This window comes from Bison bison, unplaced genomic scaffold (genome assembly GCF_000754665.1).
Source record: "Bison bison bison isolate TAMUID 2011002044 unplaced genomic scaffold, Bison_UMD1.0 scf7180017864115, whole genome shotgun sequence".
NCBI classification, from domain to species: Eukaryota; Metazoa; Chordata; class Mammalia; order Artiodactyla; family Bovidae; genus Bison; species Bison bison.
The window spans coordinates 867,499-877,065 of NW_011494687.1; the positions used below are offsets into that span (position 1 = coordinate 867,499).

The 9,567-nt window shown below is 47.2% G+C and overlaps 1 protein-coding gene across 1 annotated transcript; it reads left to right on the plus strand.

Annotated features, from left to right (window-relative positions):
• Window positions 1-5,660: 5,660 nt before the first annotated feature.
• On the plus strand, window positions 5,661-9,080 carry COQ10A (coenzyme Q10 homolog A (S. cerevisiae)). The gene is made up of 5 exons (XM_010839250.1): window positions 5,661-5,994; window positions 6,556-6,702; window positions 7,484-7,676; window positions 7,907-8,008; window positions 8,280-9,080. The coding sequence occupies exons 1-5, from the start codon at window positions 5,873-5,875 to the stop codon at window positions 8,445-8,447; spliced, it is 732 nt and encodes a 243-aa protein (XP_010837552.1). The 5' UTR covers window positions 5,661-5,872; the 3' UTR covers window positions 8,448-9,080.
• The last annotated feature ends 487 nt before the right edge of the window (window positions 9,081-9,567 follow it).

Consider the following 9,567-nt stretch of genomic DNA (forward strand, 5'->3'; position numbering starts at 1 on the left):
CAGGGCGCTTGCCGCGCAGGCTGCCCCAGGCCGCGGCGCCCTCCGCCCTTCTCCAGCGGTCCCAGCGGCCTGGGCACCCCCCATCTCGCGCCCTGGTTCCCCAGCTCCTCAGGCCGGCCGCGCCGGGCTCTTAGCTCCACTCTGAAGCCCACGGGGGATGCTCCACAAAATCCTAGCGGTAATTCGAGCCTCGGCCCTCCTGCGTTGCCTTCCAAACTGAGGACCAAATGGCGGGCCAGATCTCACTCAGCCCACAATGCCTCCTCTGAGCGAACGCCTCCAGTCCGCGATCACACAACTCAACATTCCCCACTGACTTGGGGAAGCAGGGCGTGGAGGTCTGGGGGTTATATATGGCAATAGTCCCAGAGGCAGGGAAGGCGCGTATCTCCGCTGGCGGTGACAAGAGTTGGGTAGAAAGGAAAGAGCAAAAGTGCCCAAACTGCAGAGGAGGGGGAAAAAAAAACAACCCTCAATTTAGCTGCAGAAAACCCCCACAGAGAGGATAAGATAGCTAGCTGGCAACTGAAGGACTCCAAGCCCAACAGAAGGGGGCTTTTCCATTGCCTACTCTATTGCTAGGTTAAGGTGGTAGGGTGGCTACATTTTAAAAGACTCATCAGTTTCTCCCCCAAAAAAGGGTCGAGGTGCTTCTCCACTGGAGAGACCAGGCTAATCAGGCAAGATCTAGATGGAGGTTGACTTACCAAAAAGGCAAAAAGAGAGAAGAAAAGTAGATATTGAAGAATTTATATACAATTTATAAAACATGATTCAGTGTCCTGTGCAGAGCTCAGCAACTCAATATATGCAATCTGAGGAACACACTTAGAAAAAAGAAGCATAGCACGTTGCCCACCCTGTCAAGACAGAGGCATAAAAGCTCTCCTTTGCCTTCCGACAATCTATGACCCTCATCATTTTCATTATCTTGATCCCTTGAAAAATACACAAGTGCCAGTGGTTTTTCTTGGAGAGAAAAACTGGGGAACAGGGAATAAGGAGTGAGAGAGAAATTTACCTATCAGTATATACCTTTAATTTAAAAAATTTTTTACCATTTTGAAAACAAAATTCACAGTTTTACTGAAAACTTACCTCTTCCAGGAAGTCTTCCCTGGTTAACAGTTTCTTTTAGTTTTGACAGGTCTCCTTAACACTTCTATACTTAGTTTACACTGTCACAATCAGGTTGTTGTTTCAGGCGGGGTTTTTTTTTTCCACTTGTAAAAATTGAGATATAGTTGATGCACAATATTATATGTTGCAGATGTACAACACAGTGATTCACATTTTTAAGGTTATACTTCATTTATAGTTATTATAAAATACTGGCTATATTCTCTATATTGCAGTCACAATCAAGTTTAAATTGCACATCTTTATTGTTTTATTTCACCTTACATCTTTGACATACAGGAATCCAGTGTTTCAGAAGGGATTTTAAGCTCCTTCTTAGCCAGAGTCTTCCAACATTGGACTGTATATTGGTTTTCTTTTCTATGAAAAAAGGATGTTCAAGGAGAGAAGTAATAGGAACAGACACTTAATGCTTGATGATGATGAAGATGAGGCTGAAGAAGTAGAAACTGAAGGTAGCTTGGAATCTGATGGATAGGGGTGTTGGGACATGTTGATTTATCTATTAGCTTTGACAGACCTTCCAGGAAGGGCTAAGCTATGGCCCAGAGGATGGGGAGGAGGGGACTACATGGCCTCCATTGCCCAAAATAGCTTTTGGTAACCTGAGGAATTGGAGTCAGAGGTTGAACTGGGGTCACGTGCCTGGTTCTGGCTCCTGAGTGGAAGTGAACAAGGGAGTTTACGCCAGCCAGGTCCTCTGGGCAGCTGGAAGGAGGAGGAAGGGCTAGAAGAGTTATTTTTAATATTATTCAGAGCACAGAAAGAGGATTTCCCAATAGGGAAAAAAGGATATGATGTAGGTAACACAGTTACTTCCAGGGCTCAAGGAGATGCAAGGCGTGGGGATAAGGAGGCCGGAAGTGGTCCTAAAGTCCTCTTACACAAACTGTCCTTCTGGAGTACACTGATGCTACTACTGCTGCTAAGTCGCTTCAGTAGTGTCTGACTCTGTGCGACCCCATAGACGGCAGCCCACCAGGCTCCGCTGTCCCTGGGATTCTCCGGGCAAGAACACTGGAGTGGGTTGCCATTTCCTTATCCAATGAATGAAAGTGAAGTTGCTCAGTCCTGTCCGACTCTTAGCCTGCAGACTGCAGCCTACCAAGCTCCTCCATCCATGGGATTTTCCAGGCAAGAGTACTGGAGTGGGGTACCATTGCCTTCTCCCTCTGGAGTACACTACTGTATTCATATTTGGATAACTAAGCAGATGCCTGCCTGTCTTTAAGCCTCGATTTTCATTCTAACAAACGTTTGCTGAGGCTTCACCATTGAATTCAGCCCTGTACTAACTGGTTTGGAGGTAGAAACTTAGAAGTAATGGTTTCAGGATTTCCCTGGTGGGCAGTGGTTGGGACTCCATGCTTTTACTACCAAGGGCGAGAACTAAGATCCCACAAGCCTTGAGGTGCTGCCAAAAAACAGAAAAATATATGTAATAGTAGGGTTTTTTTTTTTAAGTAACAGTGTCTATTTTTGTGTTTATAAGTTAGAAAAACATATACATGAACATGAAACAATTAGAGAATATAGAATTCAATCTACTTTATGTGGCATTATGTGTTCACAATAATGTTGAGAGATGGATTCAGTCGAGAGGGTCTTCCTGGAGGAAGTGTGTTTTGTCAGTACTTGAAGGAAGTTATGGATGTAGAATGACAGGGAAATGGAAGGAAACTGGTTGTTTCAAGTACAAGGGATGAACTAGGAAGAGTTTAAATGGCAATAATTACCTAATCTAATTAGTAGGGGGGACAGTAAGCAAATTGGCTTGGCAGGCCTGTTATACCTCCTTGGGGATTCTGTAGCAGTTAACTCGGTTAAGGCATAGTGTTAATGAGGTCACAGTTTACTTATGTATCCCAGTTAATTTGTCTTTTATCTGACCAGATCCTTACCCGCCACTCTACACAGCTGTCTCACATGTGTAAGCCCTTAGTCAGAGGGGGTGGACAAGAGAGTTGGGTTGGAAAGAGTAAGTAAATTTGTTCCTCAAGATCACATACCCTTTTGAGAATGGCTCCCCATGACCATCTTCAAACTGGAAGAACATATTGTGTCTTGTTGGCAGGGAGGGTTCTGAGGGGGAAAGAAGAAATGTTAAAAAAGAAAAAGAAATGAGATCATTCCACAATTGGGACTTCATGTGTATATAATACAAAGTAAGGATTGAAATGCCTTCCTTGAAAAATGGCAAATGTAAGCCACAGTTCAAGGGAGGACCCCACTTCATGAAATCCAGACAAAATGGCCCAAACTTTAAAAAATCAATCCATATCCACCGAAATCTCCCAAATAAATGCCAATCTCAAACCGTGGGGAAAGTTGGAAGGTTTGTATCTGTTTTCAGGGCCTTGTTTCTGGACAAGCTGTCTCTCTTCCCTTCCAGTTACAGCAAGTCCCCTACATAAAAATGAGTTCCGTTTTGAGAGCATGTTTGTAAGTCCAACTTGTTTGTAAATCCAACAAAGTTAGTCTAGGTACTCAACTAACACAACCAGCTATATAGTACTGTATGGAAACAGGTTTATAATACTTTTCACACAAATAAAACAAAAAACAAACAAAAATTAAAAGATTTTTAATCTTACAGTAAAATATCTTGAAAAGTAAAGTAGTACAATACAACAGCTGGCATACCAGGGCTGGCATCATCGAGTGAACAAGCAAGAAGAGTTACTGACTGGAGGAGGCAGAGGAGGTGAGAGATGGTAGAGCTGAATGGTCATCAGCAACTGGAGATGAGGGCAAGCTGCAATTTCACTCCTGCCTGACATTGGTGGTACAAGTTCTGGTTCCTTGCTGAAGTCAATTCTATCTACCTTCGGGAAAAAATGATCCAGTGATGACCAGGTAGTAGCTCGTTTTGTTTTTTTTTTTTCTCATCATACATGACTCAGTAGCACTGGACTGCATTCTGAATGGCTGCTGCAACCTTCGTGTACCATTCTACATTCAGGTCCTGCACCTCAAAACTAACAGTGCCTCCTCAGATAAAGAAAATCCCCTTGCTGCTTCCTGCATTGTGAATCTCTGGTTCTTCAGTTACTCCTTCCCCTTGTCACTCCATTCTCTCAATTATTTTCACTTTTGTTTCCATCGCAATCCCTTGGTGCTTCTTAGCAGTACCAGCTACATCACCACCACTTTCGCAGTTGGTTATGGACATCCTGGGCTTGAAATAAAGATACTCTACTGTTGTCCTCTTTGCAGTACTGTCGAGTACACAAAAGCACAACCACTTATAGAGGATGCATGCACATGACCGCGTACACCAGACACACGAACTACCTGATGTTATTGGAAGCGTGCACGCACATCTGCATCTTTGAAAGTTCACAACCTGAAGGTTTGTATGTAGTGGACTCACTGCAGATCCTAAGGGCAACACCATCATTAATCATTTCATTCTTCCACCCTCAACCCCAGGACCGTATGGTGTGTGCTCAGTCGCTCAGTCATGTCCGACTCTTTGTGACCCCATGTATTGTAGCCCACCAGGCTCCTCTGTCCATGGAATTTTCCAAGCAAGAATACTGGAGTGGGTTGCCATTTTCCTCCTCCAGGCGATCTGCCCAGCCCAGGGATCAAACCCATGTCTCTTCCGTCTCCTGCAATGGCAGGTGGATTCTTTACCACTGCACCATCTGGGAAGCACCAACCACACCACACTACTCAGATAAAGATTTCCTGAATGTGGAGAACATGACTAAAGATTTATGCTCTCAAGACTAAAGCAGAGAGGGGGGTTGCACTGTAATAGTGTAAACATCTTTTTTTTTTTTTTTTTAGTGTAAACATCTTTAAGTGCAATAGCAGATACCACTGTTCTTAAAGTGTCCTTCCTTTACTCCACTGTGGGAGAATTGCAAGGGCTCTTGTACCCACCTAGATCTAGTCTCTAATTGTTGATTTCTCTCTCTTTTTCATCTGTTCTCCCCACTTTTATCGACACTTTTTCTACCCTTGTAATATGACTGAAAGCAGTGTAGTGACATTTCCTGGCCCATGAGGTCTCACTTCTATCAAATGCACACTTTTCCAGGCAAAGATGGTTCTCTATCTACCATAAAAATAAGTCTGGTTCTTCTCACTTCCACTGCTTTCTATAATTATTAAGAGAAAATGATGCAAAGTCTTAGCCCAGATCTTGGAACATTAATTTTCTGTCTCAAAGCACTGCACTATGCGCTATGCTGGCTCTAAAGATGAATGGAACTTCTAACTATAAACAAGGCAAAATATAGTACAGGCTCTAAGAGACGTGCAGAAGACCGAGGGTATCTGCTGTTGATACGGCCACTAAGCCACCTCTGTGCTTATGTATCAGGCCCGTGATCAGACCCCGCAAGTAGTTTGCCTGTTGACCTCGCCCCACCGGGCCATGTCTGCAGCTTCTCAAATACCCACTCCAGCGCCCTCGCCCTTTCTCGCCAGAGGTGTGAAACTACATCTCCCGACAGGCCGCGTGGTCCCCTTCCTTCCCCCCTCTCCCGGTCCCGAGCCATGGCAACGGCGTGACGTGAGGGTACTGGGAGCTGCGGGAGCGGCTTCAGTTCTAAGCTATCCAGCCGCCCGGGCGGGAGCTGGGCGAGAACAGCCATCGCCCCGCGCCGCCCCTGCCCTCGCCGGCCCTGAATCCGCCCGACTGCTAACCCTCCGCTCTCCCTCTGGAGTGAGGAGGGCGCGGCCGCTATCAGAGCAGAGAGGGCAAGGGAGGGTCGCGCGCATGGCCTCGGCGGGCGCGCGGCGACTCCCTGCCGGGACGCGCGCCGCGGCCCGGGGCTGCTGCGGCCTCTCCTTGCGCCCGGCTCCGCCCCCGGGCCCTCCGCGACCGCTGGGACCAATGAGGTGAGAGGGAGGTGCGGGCGTCCGCGCTGGAGCTGAGGGGGTCACCCAGGACACCGAAGTTCCGCGGTGGAGAGTTGCAACTCTGGCTGCAAGCGCGGTGGGAGGGCGGCGGTGGTCATACCCTGGGGTATAATGTGTTGCTTTGGGGAAATGCTTTTGCAAATTATTGGCGAGGCAGTCCCCGAGGTGAGTGCCCAACCACATCTTGCCGGTCGCGGGTGCCTTGGCATCCGCCGGCTTGCGAGGCCCCGGGGGCTGTGAGGCATCCCGAGAGTCCTTGCTTTCAGCAGTAGCGTAGCCTCCAGTCAAAGGCAACTGGAGCTTCGCACGCACCCCTCTTTTTCCCATCTCCTCCCTCGGCACTGTCCTCAGCCGCCCTCGACCTTTCGCACTCGTGACTGCCTGGCCGGGGAGCCTGGCGGGCTGCAGCAGGTGCTAGGGGAAAAGCTGGTTTGGACGACCTTCCTTCTGGGATGCGCCCCTCTTCTTCTGCACCTGAGAATGATTGAGGACCACAAGGAAAGAATCTTGACACTGTCTCTCCTTTCCTTTTGGCCTTAGATTTCCGATCTCCTGCAGCTTCTTCTTGCCCCGGGCTCCCCAGGTCTTGGCGACTGAGTCTGGCTTACCTCCCAGCCGTTCCTTCATGGGCTTTGCTGCCCCCTTCACCAACAAGCGAAAGGCTTACTCTGAGCGTCGGATCATGGGGTGAGCATGCTCTCCTGTCCAGTATCCCTCCACATTCCTTTTCCCGACAAACAAAACACCATGTCCAGGGTAGAATGTAAGAGTAGCCATAGTGGGCAAGATTCATCCCTGGCCATCCCACTGTCCCCAGTGGTATTACTGATCCTTTACCCTCCTTTGGCAGCCTCCCAACCTCAGTCCCCCTCTTCTTGGTTGCTGTGCAGGTACATTGTGAAACGTGACTAGAGTTGGACAATAACATAAGACAATAGGGTATTATTTCTTTACTGACCTGACTTTAGGTATTCTGAGCAAATATGAGTTAACACTTATTGAACACTTAACTACTGCTAGCAGTTAGGCTGTTTAGGTGTTTTATCACAGATTTTCCCATTTGATCCTCTAAACAAACTTATGAATCAGTTACTACTATTATGATTTGCAGAGAAGATAAATGGAGACAATAATTTTCCTAGGGCCGCTTTGTCAAAAAGTTACAGAGCTGGGATCTGCGTCCCTGTGTGAATCACCAGTCATCCCAGTTCTCCAGACATGACCCTTTTAAGGATCAAAATAGATAGTAAATGCAAAAACACTCTCTAAATGGCAAGACTTGAGATGCATTAACATCATGGAAATCTGGACATTTGCTTTTGCAAAATCATTCATGGGGTCTTATTTGGGATCTCTAGTTCCTGAAGGTACATGATTGGTGGGCAAAGGTATGAGGGGAGGGTGCCTACGGCAAGGAGGAACCTGAGCCAACTGGCAGCTTCTTGGCCTCTGTGACTCCTTCCCCTAGGTACTCAATGCAGGAGATGTACGAGGTGGTAGCCAATGTCCAGGAGTATCGTGAGTTTGTGCCCTGGTGTAAGAAGTCTTTGGTGGTATCCAGCCGCAAAGGTCACTTGAAGGCCCAGTTGGAGGTTGGCTTTCCACCTGTTGTGGAACGTTACACTTCTGCTGTTTCCATGGTCAAACCTCATATGGTCAAGGTGAGGCCTGGTTGGGAGTGATTGATCAGGATCTTTTTTTCTGTGTTCTGTGGCATTTTTACATTTAAGGGCTATTTTGGCTTTCCTTATGATTTTTCTATCTCCATGTGTCAGATATTTCCAATATTTGAAGGAAAGGAAAATGGCTTTCAATTCCTTCGTACAGCTTCCTACACCTGATGTAGGTCTCATTCCATTGTAATATTCTTTAACTACCTGTCTTGTTCTAGGCTGTTTGCACTGATGGCAAGCTCTTCAACCACTTAGAGACCATTTGGCGATTCAGCCCTGGAATTCCTGCCTATCCTCGAACTTGCACTGTGGACTTTTCGGTGAGTCAGGAGGCTACATAGGGCTACAACTGGGTTGTAGGGGCTGAGCCGAGGTACTATGACAGTTACTTCCCAAGTCAATTACACTCTCCACAGGGGTCAGCTTGTATCACACTTGTACTTTGTACTCAGTCCTAGGGCTTTTGAGGAGATCTAAGGAATAGGAGTTGGGGGGAGGAAAAGGCACTGAATAGTAAGTACCCTTGCATTTGGTCAGGGACTATCCAACATGGTTTTGAAGAGTTTCTGACTGTCTCTTACCCATTCCCAGATTTCCTTTGAATTTCGCTCTCTGCTGCACTCCCAGCTGGCCACCATCTTTTTTGATGAGGTTGTCAAAAAGAATGTCGCTGCCTTCGAGCGCCGGGCAGCAACCAAGTTTGGTCCAGAAACAGCCGTCCCCCGTGAACTGATGTTTCATGAGGTGCACCAGGCTTGAGGCAAAGGATTATTCCCTAGCCTCGCTTCTCCCCCCACTCCTCACCCAATTTTCTTATTTATTTGGCTCCTGTTCCAATCTGAGAGAAGAGTCCATGTTCGTATTACTGTTCTCCCTCTGAAATCCCCCAAAATTGGGCTCTGAGCTGGCTAGAAATGCTGGGGGAAAGAAAAGACAAGGAGGCATGGAAAGGAGATATGCTCAGGAAAGGGTCAGGGTTATCCTGAGAGCACCATATGCCTGAAGCCTGCCACCTTCTCACACTGAATTATAGTCGGGGCTGTGCGGTCATCTCTGAGCTCTTGTCAAGGTGCCTTAGTGTCTGACCAGGGGAAGAAAGCTTTTCTTAGGACTGAAGAAATTGAACTCTTTGTTCTGACACAGAGCTACTGGGTGGTCAATAACCTTGCCTACCTGAAATGCCTCAGGAGATGCCTGAGATCTGGCCCCAGCTTGAAATCCCTATGACCTTACTTCCATGCTGCCTGGCTAGTGGAGAGCAAGGGACTTTCTCAGCCATCAGTGCCACAGGGGCAAGGAGCAAAAGAGCACTGAACAGTTGTACTCCTGGGCTGTCTTCTACTTGGCCTGAGTTTTTATAAAATTTCAATAAATTAATTGTGACAGTGTGAATCTGGCTTTTTTATATTGCTTCTTGGGGGAATAATGTAGATATAGCAGAGCAGAAGAAAGTTATGGCTTCCTTTCCTAGGGGAGCAAAGGTGCAAGAAGGGCTCTTGGACATAGCGTCCCTGCTAACTATAGTAGCACATTCTACAAGCCAGGACCTAGTACCCACTCCCTTGCCTATTTATAGACTTTTTCAGAAGGTCAGTTGCAGCAGGAGTCTCAGGACAGAGTAATCTGGTCTCAGACCTCCCATATAACTGATGCCCTCCAGACCACCTCTTATTCTGGGGGATCTGTAAGGGAGGCAGCAAAGAAGGATCGGCATTCCACAAAGCTCCAGAGCCCTCTGGAGGGTCAGATCCGGAGTCAGCTGTCCTACCCTAACTGCCCTTGGTATAGTTTCCTTTCACCCACTGGGCTGGACCAGCTTCCTTGGATTAGTCACCTAAGCAGTTGTGAGGTCTCTAGTCCTTGAGTGTTCTACTTTACA

Excerpts from the sequence above, each read along its gene's own strand:
- COQ10A (XM_010839250.1), top strand. The coding sequence starts at position 5,873 with ATGGCCTCGGCGGGCGCGCGGCGACTCCCTGCCGGGACGCGCGCCGCG. Across the intron at positions 6,703-7,483 it reads TCTGAGCGTCGGATCATGGG|GTACTCAATGCAGGAGATGT; the intron begins GTGAGCATGCTC and ends TCCTTCCCCTAG. Across the intron at positions 7,677-7,906 it reads TCAAACCTCATATGGTCAAG|GCTGTTTGCACTGATGGCAA; the intron begins GTGAGGCCTGGT and ends GTCTTGTTCTAG.